This window comes from Salvia hispanica, chromosome 5 (genome assembly GCF_029641045.1).
Source record: "Salvia hispanica isolate PSC_SH4W2 chromosome 5, Shi_PSC_v1, whole genome shotgun sequence".
Classification (NCBI taxonomy): Eukaryota; Viridiplantae; Streptophyta; class Magnoliopsida; order Lamiales; family Lamiaceae; genus Salvia; species Salvia hispanica.
Window position 1 is genome coordinate 25,410,138 of NC_142696.1, and position 24,350 is coordinate 25,434,487.

A 24,350-nucleotide genomic window follows, 5' to 3' on the forward strand; every position below is an offset into this window, starting at 1 on the left:
GATACAAACTATACATAATTGATAAATTAGAAGAAAAAAATGATTAGATTATTGTTAGTAGATAATGAGGACCACCTCAATAAGACAAAAAAATTACTCTCTACTAAAAATAGAAGAGTAGTATCCCCTCCGTTTCACAGTAATAGAGACATTTCATTTTTTGCCCTCATTTTGAAAAAATTATATTATATAGTTATAGTGAAGAAAGAGTAAAGTAAGAGAGAGGATAATGTAGAGAATAGTCTTATCTACAATATTCTCTATCTTACTTTACCTTTTCTCCACTTTAACTATTTATAATTATTTTTTCAAAATGAGTGCACAAAATGAAATGTCTCTGTTACTATGGAACGCATGGAGTATATTTTTATGGGATGGACCAAAAATCTTGAGACGGGACTACTCCATTCGTCCCATTTCATGTAAGACATTTCTTTTTGGGCACATGTTTTTGGAAGTGAAAAAAAGTAGAGAAAAATATAAAAGAGATGGCAAAGTAAGAGATATATAGTATTCTTTTTAACATGCATCACTTGTAATGGGACGAAGAAAATATTACACTCCATCCGTCTCATTAAATATGCAACATTTGAGAATCGGCACGAGATTTTATGTAATCTTGTTTTGTGAGTTAATAAAGCGAGAGTAAAGTAAGAGAGATGAAAAAGTAGAGATAGAGATGTTTCCATTTTAGGAAACGTTTCATTTTTAATAAGATAAATTAAAAGAAAAACGTCTCATTTTCTAATGGGACAGAGATAGTATTACTCATAATTTACACTGAAGAGGGGCAATGCACAGGCCCCTACATGTATAGAAACTAGGGTGGCCACTATCCCCAAGATAAGACAATAGCCCAGGCCCTAACGGAGGTAGCTGAGCTATCTAGATCAAATTAAACTTAAATTAGTTGTAGCTTCTAATTAAATTTAACAAACGATTTTGGATAAATTTTCATGCTATAAGGAAATGATTCCTAATTAGTTAATTTACACTTAATTCATATGGTCCAATCAATTAAATTAGAGATGTTATTGAAATTTGAATTTTTGATATTATAATTATGAATTCGTCATTCCATATACGGTACCGATATACAGAGTACCCCGATTTGGGCCTTCTCTCAGCTCTATATTTATTTACTAGCTCTTTAAGAGCATTTATAATCCTTGACTCAAAGTTCTAGATAATATACATACAAAATTATTAAAATAATGAATATTAATCTTTTAGATTTGTCTGAATCGAAGGGGAACGTAGAGCAATAACTTGTATCCTTTTCGTCCACGAAATGTTGTTCACATTTGATTTTACGCGTATTTTTAAGAAATGTGAATAAAGTGAATAGAATATAGATCACATATTTATATATTAATTAATAATAGAATGTGAGTGTTATGAGCCGATGGAAAATAAGGTCTATTTATTAAAAATGTAAAAAATCAAAATGGACAATACTTAATTAATATGCTATCTATGTACTCTGGAGAAAATAGATATTCAAATTAAAACTATAAAAAATTGGCTAATGACATTTTTAAATGCAATGAAAGACGGTAATTACCATGCTTTAAATCTTCTTCGGTGCAGGTGTTCTCACTAAAATTAAGGAATGTCAATGGAAGCGTCTTTCGGTTCTAAGTTATTGATATTATTACCAATTGAAACTACATATACAAATATAACTATCTCATATCGGTGTTCATAAAGAACAAAAATCACTATATAAGTCTTATGGACCTTTCTTCCTATCACCTATTGATTTTAGGATGCATTCCATGAATTTCTATCATGGTATCAGAACAGGTGACCAACAATAAACCAAATTTAACTGACCTAACAGTATATCTGATTAAAATTTGGACCAGTGGTCAAATCGATCGGAAAAATTGGGCCAATAAATATTCATTTTCACTTTTAACATATTTGATAAGTGGACCATACATTCCACTAACTCATTCCACTCACATTTTATTATAAAACCAATATATAAAAATAGTCTTCACATTCCACCAACTTTTCTATCCACTTTAATTCATAAAAGACAAACAATTTCTTAAAACTCGTACCATTCAAATACGGGATATTTAATGATAGACGAAGAGAGTAGAGTAGAGTTCTTTGATAAGAGTTCGTCATCCGTCAGAGTTGATCCATTTAAACGTGTGTGTACTAATACAATCACCATCCACTTCTTGAGAATAATCAATAAATAAGATTAGTTACGATTAAACCAAACTTACATCAATGAGTTTTCAGAAACACAAAAATAAAATATATTGATGAAGTAATAAAGTAAAACACAGTAACAGGAATAATTGGCACAATATAACATACATAGTGACGTGATTGAAAAAAAAAGTTAACGTGGTTGTATAGCATTGATGGAGCTGAGTAAGTAATTTTCAAGATAGTGACTAGAGCATTTACGTATTACTGCGTCCGTCCACTAAAATTTGTCTTATTTTTCTATTTCCATCTGTCCCCAAAAATTTATCTCATTTTCACTTTTACTATTTTTTTTGTAGTGGATCTCATATTTCACTAACTCATTCATACTCACATTTTATTATAAAACTAATACTCCATCCGTCCTCCATTAAGAGTCACACTTTTCCATTTCGGTCCGTCCCCAATTAAGAGTCACACTTCATTTTTACCATAAATAGTAAGTAGGTCTCACATTCCACTAACTCAATTCACTCACATTTTATTATAAAACCAATATAAAAAAATGGGTCTCACATTCCACTAACTTTTTCAACCAACTTTTCTTTACATTTCTTAAAATCCGTGCCCGGTCAAAGAATGACTCCTAATAGGGGACGGAGGGAGTATATAATAGTAAGACCCACAAATTACTAACTTTTTCAACTCACTTTCCATTACATTTTTTAAAACCCGTGTCAGGTCAAAGTGAGACAAATTTTGGTGGACAGAGGTAGTATATATATAATTTTCAACTAAATCTTATGGATGTTGGGCACGCCCATCGATCTAATTAATTACTTAATTGATCAAACATAGTAATGTTTAAATCGATATAATGCTTTTGTCTCAATATATACCGCCTTTATGTCGATACATATAATGTTCTTGTTTCAACACCAACTGTCCAACTCTAGCTTGAATTATCCGTCTATCACCTATTTGTCCATTTAAAACATTTGTCATGTTCATTCATTTATAGTAATATCCACCTTACATTTTTCTTTATCACATTATTTACGAAGAATGTGTAAATTTTTGAAATAAATTTTAATTAATAAAAATACAAAAACAATATGTAAATAAAAGTTTAGATCTTATAAAAAAGTATGTACCTATATTATATGTTCATTAGGGTAAGCATGGAATAAAATGTGATATGGATCAACAAATATAAGTACTTTATGATAAATAAAATATACTATAAAAGAGAAAAAAAAATATTTTAATTAATTAAGACATATAAAAATTTCATAGTTTTTCTATCCTCATTTTACCTACAATTAAGACACATAAAAATTATTTGTTGTAGGTGATCCCTTCCAAGTTCCAATTAATAACACGATAAAAAAAGTGGGAAATAAGTGATTACTACTTCCAATTACTCTTCTTCTCACATTTCAGTATAAATATACAACAACAGTTTATACATCAATTGATAAAAATGATGGCTTTCCACGAACTAACAGTTCTTCTCTTTTCCTTCATTCTCCTCGTCCTCTTCCTCAAGAGGCGGCGCACCACCGCCGGAAAAACCCTTCCGCCGTCCCCAAGAAAGCTTCCGATAATCGGAAACCTCCACCAGCTCGGAAAATCCCCGCACCGCTCCCTCCTCTCCCTCTCGAAGCGCCACGGCGAGCTGATGCTGCTCCACCTCGGGAGCAAGCCGGTCCTGGTGGCCTCCTCCGCGGCCGCGGCCCGCGAGATAATGAAAAACCAAGACCTCATCTTCTCGAACCGGCCTAAGCTAAGCGCCCCGGACCGCCTCACCTACGGCTCCCGGGACGTGGCCTTCTCCCCCTACGGCGAGTACTGGCGCCAGGTGCGGAGCATCTGCGTCCTGCAGATGCTCAGCAACAGGCGGGTCCAGTCCTTTCGCCGCGTCAGGGAGGAGGAGACGTCCCTCATGATCGAGCGGATCGCAAGGTCGGAAGGGGAGGCGGTGAACCTAAGTGAGGAGCTGGTGGCGACGACGAACGACGTGATATGCAGGGTAGCGCTGGGGAGGAAGTACGGCGGCGGAGGGGGCGGCGGGGGGGAGGAGAGGAGGTTTAAGAGGTTTTTGAGTGAGTTTGTGGAGCTGCTGGGAGCTTCGCCGGTGGGGGATTTTGTGACGTGGCTGGCGTGGGTGGATCGGGTTGGCGGGTTGGATGCGAAAGTGGAGAGGGTTGCGAGGCTGTTTGATGAATTCTTGGAGCATGTGGTGAGAGAGCATAGGGAGGTGGAGAAATCAGGGAGAGTTGATGATGATGATGAAGAAGTGGATTTTGTGGACATATTGCTACAGTTTCAGAGGGAGAATGAGAAAACATCACCTGTTGAAGATGAAACAATCAAAGCTCTCATCCTGGTAACCATATTCACCAATACATTGTATCATAGAGAGTTTTCCAATACTACAATCGAATTTCACATTCAATTAAATCTAAAAAAACGAAGTTATTGGCCAATGAAAATCGGACTAATGCATGTCAAAGAAAAACATACTCCCTCGTCCCTTATGATTTGCCGTCATTTGACCTGGTACTGATTTTAAGAAATGTGATAAAAAGTGGGTTGAAAAAGTTAGTGGCATGTGAGTCATACTTTATTAGTTTTATAATAAAATGTGAGTGAGAATGAGTTAGTGGAGTATAGTAAAAGTGAAAGATGACAAATTTTAGGGATAAAAAAAGAAGGAAATAGTGACTCGGGGACGGAGGGAGTATTAAAATTTCGTAAATATTTTTATTAAAAAAAAGTTGCTTGAAAACCAAAATTTAGGTTATACTTTGTATATTTATAGGTAATTAATTCATAAGAATATGAGTTTTGGTATTTGAAAAATAAATTTGAGTTGGTGAATTTAGTTTATGTCTTTGATTTCATGAAAAACATTACCAACTATTAATGTCTTCTTGGACCAGCATTAAATGTCTAGCTTCGCCACGGAAACTAAATGATAGACATTTGATATGTTTCAATTATGGTGTGATATTTTTTTGGTCCAAAATCTGACTAACTAATCACGGTACTAGGACATGTTTGCTGGAGGAACTGATACGACGGTTTCTTCTATGGAGTGGACGATGGCCGAGCTTATAAGAAATCCAAGAACCATGAAAACATTGCAAAATGAAGTGAGAGAAGTAGTGAAAAACAAGGTAGAAGTGGATGAGGATGACTTAGAGAAAATGCCATATTTTAAAGCCGTGATGAAAGAGAGTCTTAGGCTTCATTCGCCGGTCCCATTATTAGTCCCTCGAGAATCAACAGAGGACACTAAGGTGCTAGGCTACGATGTCGCATCGGGCACCCGTGTCATGGTCAATGCTTGGGCGATTAGTAGGGACCCGTTGTTGTGGGAGAATCCCGAAGAATTTTGTCCAGAAAGGTTCCTTGACTCAAGCATAGATTATAAAGGGCTTCATTTTGAGCTCATACCATTCGGAGCTGGTCGGAGGGGCTGCCCGGCTGTGGCGTTTGCGATGTCCGTTAATGAACTAGCAATAGCCAAACTGGTGCACAAGTTCAACTTTGGATTGGCTAATGGAGGGAGAGGAGAGGATTTGGATATGAGTGAAACCGTTGGAATTGCAGTCCATAAAAAGCTTCCTCTACTTGTTGTAGTGTAAAATTCTTGTTCAACTATATATTTATAGAACTAATACTTAAAACAATATTGATATACTACAACTCAATACATATCAATTTATTTAAATCTTGATATTTTCTTTCTTGACTTGATATCGTCTTATTCTTTCCTCCATTCTTGCCTCGATCTCCTCTTGATTGCTCGATTCTTAAACAACTTAACATTGAACGGCTATAGCGACAAGAGGAACGCGTCTCCGAATCGCAACCCCCGGCCGTTCCGACATGTCCAATTCTCCATAATTGTTAGGCAATTTCCAGTCGAATCTATGCACAAGATTCGCCAACACGAACTCGTTCGTAGCCATGGCGAACGCCGTCCCAGGGCATCCTCTCCTTCCAGCTCCGAACGGGATCAACTCGAAATCCACACCCTTGTAATCCACAGAAGAATTCAAGAATCTATCAGGATTGAAACTCTCCGGATCATCCCAAGAGGATGGATCTCTTCCGATGGCCCAAGCATTCGTCATCACCATTGTTCCTTTCGCAACATCGTAGCCCATGATCTTCACGTCCTCTCTTGCGACCCGAGGAACAAGCAGTGGAATCGGAGTGTGGAGACGCAGAGTTTCCTTCATCACAGCTTTCATAAAATGCATTCTCTCTATGTCGTTTTCTGTTATGTTTTCGCTGTCTTTCGCCACTTCTCTCACTTCAGTTTGAAGCCTTTTGAGGATGACTGGAAGTCGCAAGAGTTCCTGACATCGCCCATTCGAGCACGGTCGCGGTTGTGTCTGTTCCAGCAGCAAATACATCCTGCAAAAGTAACAAAGGTAGTGTTCATTCGCTTTTGAAACAAATTCTAATAAATTGTTTGAATGAGTTGTGAACGGAAATAAATTGTTATAGTGTGTTGATTAATTTGACTAAATGAGTTGTGAGTGGAATAGTTATCCTAATTTTTTTTATAGTGATAATAATTATACTTGGTCAAAGGTTGAATACAAGAATATATGACGTTATATTACTCTCTCCATTTTTTAAAAATATGGACATTTGAAACGACGAGTTTTAATGCACAATTTGGTAAAATAAGAGAAAGAGAGAGAAAAATTAGTAAAGTAAGAGAGAGAAGATAAAAAAGTATGAAATTAATGTTATTGGATTATGGGACCCGCTTTATTAGGGATGTGTAAATGGCATAAGTGATAAATAAATTGATGTATAATGACGTGAAGATTTTCAAAAACAAAAAGTTTAAAAGTTGTTATGTTTAAAGAATGGACTAAAATAAAAAGAGTTGCTATTTTTAAAAAACGGAGGCATCATGATTATAATTGAGTTAGTGTATAGTAATTTAGTTATTGATTACTGAATAAGATAATGAGGATATAGATGAATCAAAATGACAAAATAAGAGTACTATTTTGTGATCGAATGGAAAAAAGTTATGCTAAAATTATTAGTCATAAATGAGAGAGTTATTTTGATCTAAATCAGACTTTTACCCAAAGATGAGATAGATAACCTATGCACACAAGTCAAATGTAGCATTGAATCTAAAATGCGACGTCTGAAAATATGATCAATTCATTTTGTTTTGTCTATGTTGATTAAAAATTTGACCGAGAAAATTTAGCTTGTGTTAAAAAATCAATCCACGTAATTAGAAAATTGGACGTTCAAAAAATTAAATTAGTATCGCTATCGAAAATCAAAATCGTGACAACTTAAAAACTTACCAATATAATTGCTTTAATACTGTCCCTGTCAATGGACACACCACAGGAATTATTCCGGTAAATATCGAGCAAAATATCAAGAAAATTATCTCCGGCCGCCGCCTTCTCCGCCGGATTATCAAGCCGCTCACGAATCACACTCTCGAGAAATTCGTCAATCTCCTTCGCAACTCGGTCTACTCGTTTATCGAGACCGTTGAATCTCCCGATCCACGACAGCCACGGCACGAAATCTCCGATGCTAATCGTCGACAAAACCTCCAAAAATTCTCTCAAAATCGAGAGAAATCTCTCTCCGTCTCCACCGTCACCGTATTTCCTTCCGATTGCGGATCTGCAGACCACATCATTCGTCAATTGAGTGAATATTCGGCTCAAATCGACGCACTCCGATTTCCCCCCAATTTTACCGATCAGAATCGCCGTCTCCTCCGCCCTAACGGAATGGAATGATTGGACTCTTTTGTTGCTCAGCAGCTGCACCACGCAGATGCTCTTCAGCTGCCGCCAGTACTCGCCGTACGGCGACACCGACACGTCCTTATTGTCGTAGAGGAGCCGGCGGAAGAGGCTCGAATCCGGCCGATCGGCGAAGGCGAGGTCGTGCGTCTTCATGATCTCCGCGGCGGCGGCCGCCGACGAGGCGATCAGCGTCGGCACGCTGCCGAAGTGGATGAGCATGACCGGGCCGTGCTTCGTGGCCATGGAGTGGAGATCGTGGTGAGGCAGTAGGCTGAGGCGGTGTAGGTGGCCGAGTATCGGTAGCCGCCGCGGAGATGGTGGCGAATTTTTGAATTTTGTGGATTTTGAGAGCCATTTTGTGATGGTGAGGAGAAGGATTATGGAAATGAGAGCTTGGAATGCAAAGGGATTTAGAAGAGTTTCATCCATTTGTTTCTGTTATGTGAGAGAAATGTAGATAAGGTGTTCTACATGAACAAAAATGTTGTTGTTTCTCTCTTTAAAGGCAAAATATCCCATTTTTTTGTAATTTTATATTACTCAAAAGATCTTATGAACTTGTCAAACTCAAAATATTGTTTCAAATAAAATTAAACTAGAAATTGTGTTCCAACACATATTTTTTAATCTAATTTGAAGTCATCATCATATCTTTGAAGGATTTTTGTCTTTAAATTTTTAGTTATTTTTTCTACCGTTCAGAAATTAATAATGAGGTGAGCTCTTCTAAAACAAATAAATGCTTAACTTAAATGGTTGATGTAGTGAACCATACAGTTGGATGGTTACGCCTGATCACGTAGCCATAGGGAATATGAATGTGGTGTCACGCAGGGCAGCCAAACCTCCTCCTCGTCGTCGGCATCATCCGGTCGGATTCCAGTAACCAAATTTCGTTTATTTGATCTGTTATTTGCCAGTCTTGAGATCGTCAATTATTTTTTTTCTCTAACTAGCCTTGAAGGGTGATTAATTTGCCAAAAATCAACAATCTTGCAAATAGTCAAAATAATTGACATTTTGTACAAGTCATGTACAAAACCAGTATTTTGATGAAATTTGGTATTCGGGTCTTACATTTTAATTATAAAAAAGGGAAGGAGTACTATTTTAATCATACTAACACTGTCTACAAAAATTAGTCATCTTTTGTAATAATTTTTTCTAGCTAATGATGTGGTTTCATTTTTCACTAATAATAGTATAATAATTTTTTTACTTTATCTTTCAATTTAAGTATTTTATTAATTCTGCATTCAAACTCATATTTTCAAAAAATTGACTGAGCTTGATTTGAAAATGATACATCGACATGAAAGTAAAACTAACTGGACTTTTGAAAGCTAAAAGACGATATAGATATCTAACGAAAGCAAGTGCAAAATTTTAAAACACGTCTGCTGCCAATTAATTGCATTATTATATGTGTTAACAAATGAATAAATACAAACACATATAGACAAACACGTCCGCACCAATTTACAATATGTAGAGTCCAAACTTGATCGTGCGCCATCGTCGTTTTGTCAAAATAATGTGCTGATGAAATAAATCACGAAAACAAAATATTAAGTATATACTTAAAATCGAAATTAGGAAATTTCAAATAATAATATAAATAGGTGGGGAAAAGTGAACACTAGTGATGAAATTGAAATGGACACGTGAGTGAGACCACAATTATATCTCCAAAAGTTAAAAGAAAACTTTAGTATTTTTTTTAATTTTATAGTATACATAGTATTAGTATGAGAAGTGATCAATGTTTAACTAATTTTAAGTCCATAACTATAGAATAAATTCCAGCCACACATTTTAATACTTCAAATTAATCATATGGCTTAAGTTATCCTATTGCTTAAATATAGCCCAAGGGCATTTTTGTAATTCAATATTACTAAATCAAACTTATGATTTCTTCACCATCACCATATTTTCATGATTTTCTTAGCTCTTCGCAATTCACGATTTCTTCCAAAATTCACGATTCCTGATCGTTAATCATCTGGATTTGTTCATCATGATTCGATTCCAGATTTCAGATTCATCACGATTCCAGATTTGTTCATCTCGTTCGTGATTTCCATATTTCTAATCGTTCGTCAAGCATGATTTCCATATTCGATTCCTGATCGATCGTCCTTCGTCAATTCACATGATTCGATTCCATATTTCAGATTCATCACGATTCCATATTTGTTCATCTCGTTCGTGATTTCCAGATTTCTAATCGTTCGTCAATCATGATTTCCAGATTCGATTCCTGATCGATCGTCCTTCGTCGTGAATTCACATGATTCAATTCCAGATTTCAGATTCATCACAATTCCAGATTTGTTCATCCTATTCGTGATTTTCCGATTTCTAATCGATCGTCAAGCATGATTTCCAGATTCGGTTCCTGATTGATCGTCCTTCATCGTGAATCCTTCGAGGTACTGCAAAAAGATGAAAGACAAAACAAAATAGAGGCAGTGAGAATCTGGCAGAAATAGTTCACTTTGTAGAATGTTTAGTTCACTTTTGAATGATTTTTAATATCTGAGTGAAGAATATTGGTTATAGTGTACTGCTTTTTCATAGAGTGAAGTATATTGCCCATAAAGTGAAGTATATTGAGCATATAGTGAACTATTAAATGCTTATAGTGAAGTATTGAGCATACCTTACGGTGTACTGTCTTTTCATTCCGATAAAATAAATATGATTTTTAATATTTCATAAAGTGAAGTATATTGAGCATAAAGTGAAGTATATTATGCATAAAGTGTAATGTTCTAATGATGTACTGTTTTTTTCATATAGTGAAGTATATTGGGCATAAAGTGAAGTATATTGTGCATGTCTTATAGTCTACTATTTTTTTCATTTTCAGGAATATATTGTGCTTATAGTGATGTAAATTGAACATGCCTTATAGTTTACTATTTTTTCACTACAATGAAGTATATTGTGCATATAGTGAACTATTATATGTTTATAGTGAAGTATAATAACTTTACAGTGAATTATAGTGAAGCAAATATGCTCTATAGTGAAACAAATATGCTCTACAGTGAAGTAAATAGTCAACATAATATTTAATTTAATTAAAACGGATGAGCTTTATATAGAATATAATGACAAATATTATGAACTATATCATTTTCATACAAATGGGCATGAACGCTTGAAGTTTACAATAATTTTTCCACATCTATCTCCAAGTTGTTACTTCACTCTAAGCATAATCTGTTCACTCTAAACATAATATTGAATTTAAATGAACTGAATACAGTTTACAATGAACTAAATGAAACATGTTATGAATATATCAAATTGGTACATCTTCGCCTTCATAGACCAAGCTTCCAATCATCATCTTGGCCTCTACTTTCGTTGCTCTAGATCTTTCTCTTCGTCTTTCTTTAAGTATATCAACAACTTTCAAAAGATTAATAGTTGTCCTGCCATTTATAGAAACTATAAGCATGGATCACAAACACTTCACTTTAACCATGAAATACTTCACTCTAAGCACATTTCACTTCACTAAAATGAAAGGTTAATTAAGTGTCACTCTAAATCAATAACAACACTTGTGCCAATATAAAAACTCCTGGAATACTTCACTCTGACCATGTTTTACTTTTGGAAAAACAAAGCACTACAAGCATAGATGACAAACACTTCACTCTAACACTGGAATACTTCACTCTGACCATGTTTTACTTCACTGAAATGGAAAAACAAAGCACTACAAGCATAGATGACAGACACTTCACTCTAACACTGGAATACTTCACTCTAACCATGTTTTACTTCACTGAATTGGAAAAACAAAGCACTACAAGCATAGATCACAGACACTTCACTCTAACACTGGAATACTTCACTCTAACACTGGAATACTTCACTCTAACACTGTTTTACTTCACTGAAATGGAAAAACAAAGCACTACAAGCATAGATGACAGACACTTCACTCTAACACTGGAATACTTCACTCTAACCATGTTTTACTTCACTGAATTGGAAAAACAAAGCACTACAAGCATAGATCACAGACACTTCACTCTAACACTGGAATACTTCACTCTAACACTGGAATACTTCACTCTAACACTGTTTTACTTCACTGAAATGGAAAAACAAAGCACTACAAGCATAGATGACAGACACTTCACTCTAACACTGGAATACTTCACTCTAACCATGTTTTACTTCACTGAATTGGAAAAACAAAGCACTACAAGCATAGATCACAGACACTTCACTCTAACACTAGAATACTTCACTCTAACACTGTATTTACTTCACTGAAATGGAAAAGCAAAGCACTACATGTATAGATGACAGACACTTCACTCTAACACTGGAATACTTCACTCTAACCATGTTTTACTTCACTGAAATGGAAAAACAAAGCACTACAAGCATAGTTCACAGACACTTCACTCTAACACTGGAATACTTCACTCTAACCATGTTTTACTTCACTGAAATGGGAAAACAAAGCACTACAAGCATAGATCACAGACACTTCACTCTAACACTGGAATACTTCACTCTAACCATGTTTTACTTCACTGAATTGGAAAAACAAAGCACTACAAGCATAGATCACAGACACTTCACTCTAATACTGGAATACTTCACTCTGACCATGTTTTACTTCACTGAAATGGAAAAACAAAGCACTACAAGCATAGATCACAGACACTTCACTCTAACACTGGAATACTTCACTCTAACACTGTTTTACTTCACTGAAATGGAAAAACAAAGCACTACAAGCATAGATCACAGACATTTCACTCTAACACTGAAATACTTCACTCTAACCATGTTTTACTTCACTGAAATGGAAAAACAAAGCACTACAAGCATAGATGATAGACACTTTACTCTAACACTGGAATACTTCACTGTAAGCATGTTTTAGTTCACTGAAATGGAAAAAACAGAGCACAATAAGCATAGATCACAAACACTTCACTCTAATAATGTAATACTTCACTAAATGAAAAACAGAGCAGGTAGTTGTTACTCACGATCGGAGTCTACGGTTGTTGTTTTTCTTTTTTTTCTGTCGATCAAAACCTACACAAAACATAGAAGTAGTTAAATGTAAGCTAACATTTGTTTTGTTCAATTTGGATTCCATTATAAACTACTACATATCTCACTTATTAAAAATTCTCGGCGTTTGGATTTGCAGAATTCTCAAAACTATATCTAGATAAGAATGAGAAATCTAAATCAGAAACTAGTAGAACAACTTACATTTTGAAAAATCTTTCTATTTGGATTCATTGTTTGACTATGGATGGAGGCGACGGCGATTGCAGCGATGATAGATGGAAGCGATGGCGACGATGGATGGAAGCGACGACGACTATGGATGGAGGCGACGGGAAGAGCAGTGATGGCGGGAGATGAATTCTGCAAATGAGAAATTAATTCAATTGTTAACCCTAATTTTATTAGTGAAATGTCCATTATACCCCCGCCTTGTATAGTGAAGTAAATTTGTGATAGAGTGAACTGATTTCTCCTTCAAATTCGAAAATCTCATGTGTTAAAACTAGCCCTTGATTTTCTTGATCCTGTGGCTGTGATTTTGTTCTCTAGTTATATACTTAAGGGGCACTTTTCCCATATCACTACTCTACATAGTATAGTACTATATACTACAAATATTTTTATAAAAATATTACGATGCATAAAAATTAACGATATACTATTATGTATCTCATTGATGGTGACACTGACATGTAAATTAATGCAGATAAATAAATCAAATCAGATTCATATGTAATACACCCGTCAGTGTACATTAATGCAGATAAATAAATCAAATCAGACTCATATGTAATACACACCGGTCTCTAAAAATTTGTCATATATTTTTATTTTCGTAGTATACTCTACATTTTACTAACTAATTTTCACTCACATTTTATTATACAAATTAATATCTCAACCCTTATTTTTTATTATATTTCCTAAAATTTGTGCCCACCCTCATTTTTTATTATATTTTCTAAAATTTGTGCCCAACAAATGACAAAATTTAAGTGACACGAGGGAGTAATGAAATGCTTGGACTTTGTCAATCATCCATCCTGACGATTTATTCATAATTTGGTATCGCTTCAAGTCGAAATCATCTATATACGTTAAATAAATAGGATAATTTGACTGTTGTAAATTTTAAAATTTCATTATAAATTTTGCATACAAACCTCTAAATTACAGAATTATTAAGTTGTTCTAATTCTGCAACCAATTAAATATTATGATACTGACATGATTTAATGACTTATTTATACTCTCTCTGTTCCATAAAGATAGGGATTTGGGGACGTGAGTTTTAATTTGAACTTGATAAAATAAAAGTGATGTAGAAAGAAAAAGTGATTGAATTATTGTTAGTGAAGAATTGTCCATCTTGTAAAAGAGAAAAGACTTACTAAAAATAAAAAGCGATAAATTTTTTGAGACAAGGGAGCATAATATTATCAAATGTTTTGTCACATTAATTGACAAGGTTTCAAAGGTTAGCAAGCAAGGGAATCACGTTCATTAAAGTTGGAAGATTTTGATTTCTTTGCTCATTGATAAGGCTAATTTCATGCATTGGTTATGAGATAAATTCTGTGATTTCCTGGGTCTAACAAGTTTTATAAATCAGGTGTGTAGAGAAATCGCCAGCCCCAGGAAGAAAGAAGGGATTACATGAAGGAGGAAGCTGGCGGGAAAAAGTGAGCAGAAAAAGGGAAGAGTTTTACTAGACTAAGGAGCATCCATGAGGAGGGCAAAATGGTAAACACCAGGAAGAGTCTAGAAGCTCCGCCCCTTATAAATAAGAGTACGCGTTCAACATGAAGAGAGTCCTCCTTTCGCATCATCAGCTTTTAGCTTAGCTTTTCCATTTTCTCTATACACACACTTTTAGGAGAATCATCGTAGGGGTTCACGTTCCAGTTCAGTTGTGGTGTAACACCGTCTCCAAGGGAGGCGAAGATACAATCCTTTATTTGCTTTTGTTTGTTTTTCGGATTCCCTGAGTCTTCGTTGTTCAAAGCTCGGTCTTGTTTTGCTACTTTCTCGTTGGATATTGCGTATTTTGCTATGGAATTTGCTACTTTGGTTTCGGTTATGTTATTGTTGCATTATCTGTTTGATTTTGGTGGATATTGTTGATTGATCTGAGGTGGAGTTTGAATTGTATGGAGATATGTAGTTGATCGGTTGAATCGGTTGAATCTGCGAAGATCGGAGATGGAAATTGTGTTGGATTGTTGTGGATGGCTTGGATCCGGACTGGATGAAACATCTAGCGTGTGGATCTGTTCATGTTTGCATGGTTGTGACATTTAAATTTGGTTTACTTGTTTACCTTGTCTAGTAACCATATATCTGCTTTAGTTTTAGTAGTTCCTTGTGTTAATCGGTTTAATTTCGTTTGCCCTGTTTCGATCCTTGCTTTGCTCTGTTTTTCATTTGTTATTTCGTGATAAAAGTTAGATAAGATGATGTCGTTGTTAGTTAGTCATGTAGTTGGTTAATCTGCAGCTTTTTCCGTCGTACTATGCCGTTTAGGGAAATGGTCCCCACGTGCTGTTCTTTCCTGTGTCTAGGTTAGTTTAGGAAGCCATTTACCTCGTCTAGTAGTAATTTCAAGATCATTTGGTCACCATTATGCATGTTCTTTATCTCTGCCTAGATGTAGCTGTTAGATAGGATATTTCATTTACAGAGTCTAGGAATTAAATCTCAACCTCGAGAAAATTGCGTGGCAGCAGCCAAAAATAGTTTCCAGATCTTTTAGCATGTTTACTTACGCATCTGTCTCTGTGGATTCGATCCCTGCTTCCCTGTACTAATCTTTTTAGCATAGCGGGTTGAGGGTTTTGAAGGGAGAAGGAAGTGATTGTGTGCCCAACGACAGATAACCCGAGAATTCTCTGAGTTCCTAGACCCAGTGTCTAGTGGATTCTCTGGATCGGAGAAATTCCATTTTATAAAACAACACACTCACCACACTTTTCGACTCTTCACTCATACGCATCCAAACATTAAAACAGTTTAAAGTTGGTATTGAGTTTTATAGTATTATTGCTTTTTTGTTAGTAAACGTCTAGCTGAATTTTTGTGGTTGGACCGTTGGACTATGGATATTCAAAGCGGCAAGTGGATTAGAATCGACAAGGAAATGATGCTACTTAAGTTCAGGTAGCATTTGGGCTTTTGTTTTGGGCCTTATATACGGGGCCTAAAGCAATACAGTTTATCTATCTCACTAGTTGCAATTATAGATGAAGTGTCTTCATATTGCCAACCCTATAGCCGCAATTGTATATGAGAGTTTTAAAGTTGGCGGCTTACAATAAATTGGCTGCAAATCTACAATACCATCGTCCCTTCTATTAGTCTGTAGAGCTTAATTGTCCTTTTTCTCATCATGCTCAAAGATATTTTGTCAATCTTCCTATTAGTACATATATTGTTGTTTAATATACTCTCGGTCCTATAACAAATGACATACTTGGGTAAAGGTATACTCCCTCCATTTCATAGTAATAGAAGTAAAACTTTTCAGCACGGAGATTAAGAAAAAATTGTGTTAGGTGAGTTAAGTAAAGAGAGAAAAAAGTGGAAAATGAAAAAGGTAGAGAGATGAAGAGAGAAAAAAGTAAGAGAGAGTAAAGTATGTGTGAAAAAATGTGTTGACTTTTACAAAAAGGGAAATGATTCTATTACTATGGAACGGACGAAAATGGAAAAACGCCCATGTTACTATGGAATGGAGGGAGTAATATTTTAGGAGATATTGTTTGTGAGTTGAGTATAGAGAGAAAATAAGTATATTATATTAATGTAAAGGAGAACTTTTTCTAAAAAATGAAATGTTATACTCCCTCCGTCCACAAAAATATGACACATTTACCATTTTTGACCGTCCACAACAAATAGAGCACATTCATTTATGCAAAGTTTTTAACAAATAATAACTCTATGAAAGCGCAGGTTTTCTCTCGGTCAACGTATGTAACTGCAAGAGTGTATTCAACTGATCAGGATGAGATTCTCGACCTAGCTTAGTCGTTGGCACGATAACCGGAACCTGTTATCAAACAAATATTCCTCAACCCACTTCTACTGATTAGTATAATGGAGGTAAGGGTCGAATCCCACAAGAATGGACACGTTCAAATACTGCGGTGACATTCCTAGGTGTTTTTGGTTAACTACCACGCTTGGGTTGAGATTTTACCTAGGCAAGAAATAAAAGTGGTACTCCATTGACTAGTAGGCGTAAAAAAAAACAGGCATGTGGTTGTGTTCGTGAAATTAGGGGACAAGGTGTCTCAGAGGTATATGAAAAGTAGACAGTTACTAAAAGAAGAAATTTAGACAACAAGGTATATCTGGTGGCTGACCGGCTCTCTGACAGGTCTGGAAGGAACAACTGAAAAGTAGGGGACAAAAGTAAAAGTAACTCAAAAGTAAAGTGGTCCAAACTAAAGTTGATTTTGACGTTTTCTTCTTCACCAAGCATTAACAGAAATCATATGAACACAAACACCATGACTAAACTCAGATTCATGACTTCGAACTCAAGATCCATTGATTAAAATGCTTAACTCAAGATGAACAGCTGAAACTATAGACTACCTCTACTGACTAACATGCAAGTGGTGATCACAGTGCAGAACAGAAAACTCATGCACGAAAACTCAAACTGAAACGTAACTACAATTTTCGATCAACAACTACAGATCTAGCCTACTCGAAGGAAAATACATGCACGCACTTAAAAGTTAAAGGCGATAACTAAATCTAACTTTCCTAGGCAGAACGAAGCAAACCCAAACCAAAGAGACATTCGGAATAGAAATTTCATAACTTAAACGTTTGGATCTTCACCAAGTACTTCAAAAGGCAACAAAGATAAATGTTTGCAACAGATCCAACAAAGTAAACAGGTAAAATTAAACTACAAAGCAAATAACGATTGTTTTGCCACTCCGGGCGGTGATACTGCTATACTACTACGGCAACTGGCTGGAACGGTAGATCGATGACTTCTCCGGCAGACTCTTGGACGTCAAGTGACCATAGTTGTGGTGAGGAACGAGAGATTGGACAATGCTGAAGAATTGATCTTCTAGAGAGAATTCTACTAAGTGTGTATGAGAACCGAACTTGCGAACTCCAAAGAACGAACTCCCTTTCTCTCTCCAAGTGGCTACTTTTATAGGGAGGCTTGCCCTTGCTTTTAGGGTAGACTTCCTTCACGATTTGACTTTTCTGCCCTTGTTAATGATTATCCCAGCTATCCTTCTTCTCCATCTCGAGCCTTTTTTCTGGCATGCATCCTTGTCAGTATTGCACCCTTCTAGCGCTCTTTTCACTTGCGTCACCTGAATCGTCTCCTACTGACTTGGATCCCTTAATCCTGCACACTTGAGCAACTGTTTTGCGTTTTGCAGATAATACATGCATTTCACGACATACTGACCAGTAACCAAGGCTTAGAATACGACTTATCACTCTACATATCATTCCACTAACACTACTTCTCACTTACTTTTTCTCCTTCTCTCTTACTTTTTTTCCTTCTCTCTTACTTTATCAATTCTACATTAAAACCCGTGTCATACACCAATTGCCCATTTTTTTTGTGAACGGAAGGAATATCTATTATGGAATAAACTATAAAAGAAAATGTGACATCTATTTCGATCCAGGAGGAGTACGACATTAAGGGGGTGTTTGGTAACAATATTACAATAAGTTACAAACTCTTTTTTGGCTTTAAACCATAGTAAGTAAGTTCTGAAAAATAAGTCCATCATCAAACTGAAAAAGAGAGAAAATGGCGCTCTACTACTTCTTTTCTGTTTCATCTTCCTAGTCCTTTTCTTCTTCAAGAAAAGCCCCTCAACAAAGAGGCTACCGCCGTCTCCATTAAAGCTTCCGATAATCGGAAACGTCTACCTAGCCGGAAACCTACCCCACCGCTCCTTCCACTCTCTATCTAAGCGCTACGGCGAGGTGATGCTACTCCAATTCGGCAGCAAGCCTGTCGTCGTCGCCTCCTCGGCCAACGCAGCCCGAGAGATAATGAAAAACCAAGACCTAATCTTCGCAAGCAGGCCGAGGCTGAGCATCCCCCACAGGCTACTGTACGGATGCAGAGACGTCGGTTTCGCTGCCTACGGCGATCACTGGCGTCAGAGGCGGAGCATGTGCGTGCTCCGTCTCTTCAGCAACAAGAGGGTCCAATCCTTTCGTCCCATTCGAGAAGAAGAGACGTCGCTGATGATAGAGAAGATCAAGCGATCTTCGCCGGGGGTTGTGAACTTGAGCAAGGTCTTCGTGGAGCTGTCGAATGATGTAGTCAGCAGGGCGGTGTTAGGGAGGAGCTACGGCGGGGAGAGTGATTTTAATCGGATTTTGGTGAAGTTTATTGAGATGATGGGGAGATTTGATGTGGGAGATTTCGTGCCATGGTTGGGTTGGATTAACCGTGTGAATGGTGTTGAAGCACAAGTTGAAAAGATTTTTAAAACGATGGATGAATTTATGGAGGGTGTGCTTCGAGAATATAGAATGAAGAAATTGAGTGATGATGCAGTTGTGAATTTTGCAGATGCATTGCTTGAGTTGCAGAGAGAGAGTAAGGATAGTGATCCGGTTGAGGATGATGTGATTAAAGCTCTAATCTTAGTAAGTACCTCATCACTATTACTACTACATGTGTTTCATTTTATTATAGTAGTACTATCATAAAATGTTTTAGAAACCAGACTTGTAACTGGAATATAGAAGCTATTGGTTCATGGTTCAGTTGATCATCCTAGTTTGATCAATGTTTTCAACCAGCCAAAATTTGTTTCTAAAAATTCTTATAAAAAAATTCTCTGAACCATAGATATTGTGCTACAATAGCAATGTTAAAGGACCAATTGCCGAATCAAGAAAAACTATTATAGCAAAATCTTAAACTCCAAATTTAGAGTGGACGATATTATTGCAGGACATGTTTGTGGCAGGAACGGATACAACATCCACATCGTTAGAGTGGACGATGACAGAGCTTATAAGAAATCCAAGAACTATGAAGCTTCTTCAAAAGGAAGTGAGAGAAGTAGCTAGAAACAAGAACGGGAAAGATATCACCGAGGATGACTTGGACAAAATGCCCTATTTGAAAGCAGTATCCAAAGAGAGTCTAAGGCTGCATCCACCTTTACCACTAGCCCTCCCTCGTGAATTATCTCGAGACACAAATTTAATGGGCTACAACATCCCAAGTGGTGCACTTGTGTTGGTTAATAGTTGGACCATTTCAAGGGACCCTTTGTTATGGGAGAATCCTGATGAATTTCGTCCTGAAAGGTTCTTTGATATAGATATAGACTATAAAGGTTTGCATTTTGAGATGATTCCCTTTGGAGCTGGCCGAAGAGGTTGCCCCGGTATAACGTTTGCGATGTCTTTGTACGAGCTTGCTATATCAAGATTGGTAAACGATTTCAACTTTGGATTGCTTGATGGAGATAGATTGGAGGATTTGGACATAACTGAAGCGTTTGGAATTATTGTCCATAAGAAATGTCCTCTACTTGTGGTTCCTACTCCATGTGCTTGATGTGTAATTTGGGTAGGATTTTATTTCAATGTATATGTATCAATCAAGATTAATAAATAATCTTTAGTATTGCAATTTTTCTGCAAGCATCCATCTGTAATTATAATAAATAGATTGTCGACCCACGTGAAGAAAAAGTTAATTTAATCGCTAAACAAGGATTTTTAAAAGAGAATTGATCTTATGGGAACTAAATCAAAGTTAATTTAATCGCTAAACAAAGATTTTTAAAGAGAATTTATCTTACAGGAACTAAATCACAACACTCAAAGAATGGGGAATTTATCAGAAGGCTTTAGACAACTTAAGTCATTCTAGTGCAATCATTCACAAAAATAACGAAATATTTAAAATTATGATCACCAACCACAGAGACAGGACCCTCAACATCAACATCAATATGGAAAAGGGAAACAATAGATCTCAAAGTATTGTTCGGTTTAAAAGATTGTTTGTAGCTCGTTGCCAAAGCAATTCTCATAGTAAAAATCTCTACAATGGTAATGTTTAGGAAACATGAGTTAAAGGTAACCTAAGGAAGGAATAGGAGTGGATCGGTATGGTATACCGTACAAAGAGTGTCACACCGCATACCGTACCGAAAGTAGCGGTATGACAAAATTCTATTGATACCTTACCGTATTTTCGGTATACCGAAAATTCGGTATGATAATTTTCAATACCATTATCATACCATTAATGCGGTATACCGTACCGTATTACGGTATATACCATACTTTTACGGTATACTGTAATACCGTTATACATGCTATAAAAAAATATATTATAATTTTATATCCAAAATATTTAAAATAACATTTCCAAGTGTTCAACTATTTAAAAAAAATCCAAAACAATAAAACTTCAACAATTCAAATCCACAAACAAAACAACCAAACCTATTGTTAGGTTTGGTATACTGAAAAGCATGTTTCGAGCAAGTTTCGCTCGAATAGAATCTTGCTTGTATACGTAAAACTCTACAATTCACTTTTAACCCGATTCAGTATTATTCGAGCAGTTTCGCACGAATAGAATCAGTATATTATTACATTGTGTTTGCTTGTGCATTTATAAGATGTTTTATAAACATTTAAATGTATAAGAAGCAAACAAAGTCTAAGTCTTTTGCTTAGTAGACTGGTTGTGGGCGTCGTCCACTTTAAGGTAACACAGTCGGTTCTATGCAATGCTTTGCAAAAGAAAAAGAAGAATTTCACAACCCAGATAGGCTCAGACTACCTATCGTGAAAGGTTGCAATATCAGTCCGATTATTTCTAAGCCTTTCTGAAATAAGATGACGTTGGTGTAGTATAACACTGAATGAATCTAACAGCAAGACGTGTCTTTATGCTATCTACTGAAAGACTAGGTCTTGATAAAATACTATTTCTTAATCTACATACGTTAGCATTGAGCATACAGTATTGATTATGCACTACTTTGACTTATCAAATGGTGCGGGTTTTTCGCAACCCAATAATCCTGATATATTGGGTAGTGGTGATTAATATCTAGCGGTGCTAGGATTGCTATTATGTTGAATCATGCGCGAGGTGAGTCTCGTTTGATAATGTCCTCAAGAGGAGCTCGAACAAGGTTTTATTATTCGGAAAACTGGCCAGTTGGAGTTTTATTACTCTATGAATAATAAATAAGTGTTTCTTGCTAAGTCCACTCTTGGAATTAATAAGATGTTAATTAATTAAGTCCACAGCAGACATTAATTAATTAATGGACATTTATATCTTAAGCGCGGGAAATAAATAATATAAATAATGGAAACCCGGATTACTTATAATTTCGGATTTGGATGAGTGCAATATTACTTCTGTAGTGGTTGCTCGTAACATTCCAATATAAGCTTGTATTAAATTGTGGGTTCAATTTAATTAGTAAAAAGCTAATTGGGCAAGCCCATATCCAAAACCTTCCATAGATCCCTGTCTGGGCCCATAAGGAACTTAATATAAATAGGAGAATAAAGGAGACAGAAGAATCACAATTTTCATATTTTGTATTTTTCGAAAATTTCAGCTTCCCCAGCTGTAGGAATTTTCGAATTCCACTCCTTTTCCCAAAAGGATTTCTTCTGTCTTCTTTATTTAAGTTCTAGTATTCTAGTAAGATCAGCCCACCCTGATATTGGAATACAGTTCGGGAACCAGAGAGAAGATCCGTGGTCTAGTATTGAAGATCATCACGTGGAGAAGGCGCGAGCAATCGACGATTCTTTGGAGAATCAAATCGGTAACTCTAAACCGTAGAATTCATGTTTTAGGATTTACTTTCTTTGAGCATGAATTATTTGCGTTCTAGCATGCAATTATCAATTTAACATGTGAATTGATTAATCGCATAATCGGTCAAATAGATCCGTGTCTGATTCATTTATTTGTACAAGTCTTCCGCTGTGCAAGGGGATCCAAACCCCATCAATTGGTATCAGAGCCAATTTTTGGCTCTGATTATGTGGATTAATCTCGTGTTATGTGAATTGCTTGAATGCATGTTTTTTCTTCGCTACGTGTCGTGTTTGTTTGTTTTATCTGTTCGAACACAAAGACGGAAGATACGCGGAGGAATAGATTTCTTTAATTGCGGCGTAAATCCATTGCGAGAATTTCTTTTTACGTGGACATGTCATGTGAGAATCAATTCTCTATGTTATGTAATCATTACCTAAATTATTTGACATATTTTAATAATTGTTTTGTGATTACCATATAATGCACGTAAATTGAAATTGCATTCCGATTTGCGGGTAAAACCGCATGAGTTCAATCGGCCAGCAGCCTTGGCGTGATCTTTGAAGCCTGGAGGGTTGCCGGGGACATTGAACAGTAGTAGCCCAGCTCACTGGGCAGCGTGGCAGGCTGGGCAGTCTGCACGAAGCACGGAATGCAGCACCGGCGGAGTTACGGCGACGCAGCAGCGGTGTCTCCGTGCAGCAGCAGCGTTGAGTGGCAGCAGCGGCGGCGGGCTGGCCAAGCTGTGTCGGCAGCCCAAGCTCTCGAGCTGGGCAGTTTGCGCGACGCAGAACAGCAGCGGTTGTTGTGCGAGTGGGAGCCCTTCGTGGGCAGTTCCTGGACTCGTGTTCCATCGCCTCGCATAGCTCAACATGTAACCTCTTTCCAAATTTTGATTAGGATTTCCAAATCCTTGATTCAATTTTGGAAATAATTCAAGATTAATTTGGAAATAAGATTTGAATATATTTTTTGTGGATTTTATATATTATATAAGATTTGATTATGAATTAAATCATGGATTAACTAGATTATTTCCTTATATTATGGATTTGTATGGATTTTATTCCTAGTTCAATCCTAGTTATATTTGGAAAATAATAATCTAATTTTTTATCTATATCCTATGAATTTGTATGAATTTATTCCTAGGCGAATCCTAGTTGGATTTAGATGATAATAATATTATTTTAATCTTATCCTATGAGTTTATATGAATTTATTCATAGATAAATTCTAGATGGATTTGGATAGTGATAACATAATATTTTATTCTTATCTTATAGATTTGTATGGATTTGTTCCTAGATAAATCTTGGATAGATTTGAACAATTATAATATAATATTATCGTATTCTATGGATTTATATGGATTTAATCCAAGATGAATCTTAGATGAAATAGGATAAACATTTATATTAATTATTTTATCCTATGGATTTGAATAGATTTAATTCTATTAAGAC

General features: G+C 36.1%; 2 protein-coding genes and 1 pseudogene across 3 annotated transcripts; 2 read left to right on the forward strand and 1 right to left on the reverse strand.

The window, feature by feature from the left end:
- Positions 1–3,637: 3,637 nt before the first annotated feature.
- Positions 3,638–5,908, forward strand: LOC125198400 (cytochrome P450 71A6-like). Its single transcript, XM_089059003.1, has 2 exons — positions 3,638–4,558; positions 5,226–5,908. Exons 1-2 carry the CDS (start codon positions 3,653–3,655, stop codon positions 5,820–5,822), a joined length of 1,503 nt encoding a protein of 500 aa, XP_088915129.1. The 5' UTR covers positions 3,638–3,652; the 3' UTR covers positions 5,823–5,908.
- On the reverse strand, positions 5,782–8,487 carry LOC148926529 (cytochrome P450 71A8-like; annotated as a pseudogene). Its single transcript, XR_016130741.1, has 2 exons — positions 7,527–8,487; positions 5,782–6,600 (listed from the first exon to the last, which is right to left on the reverse strand). The product of XR_016130741.1 is annotated as a cytochrome P450 71A8-like (transcript).
- A 10,348-nt stretch (positions 8,488–18,835) lies between these two features.
- On the forward strand, positions 18,836–20,709 carry LOC125194822 ((+)-menthofuran synthase-like). Its single transcript, XM_048093040.2, has 2 exons — positions 18,836–19,709; positions 20,020–20,709. The coding sequence occupies exons 1-2, from the start codon at positions 19,038–19,040 to the stop codon at positions 20,632–20,634; spliced, it is 1,287 nt and encodes a 428-aa protein (XP_047948997.2). The 5' UTR covers positions 18,836–19,037; the 3' UTR covers positions 20,635–20,709.
- Positions 20,710–24,350: the final 3,641 nt, after the last annotated feature.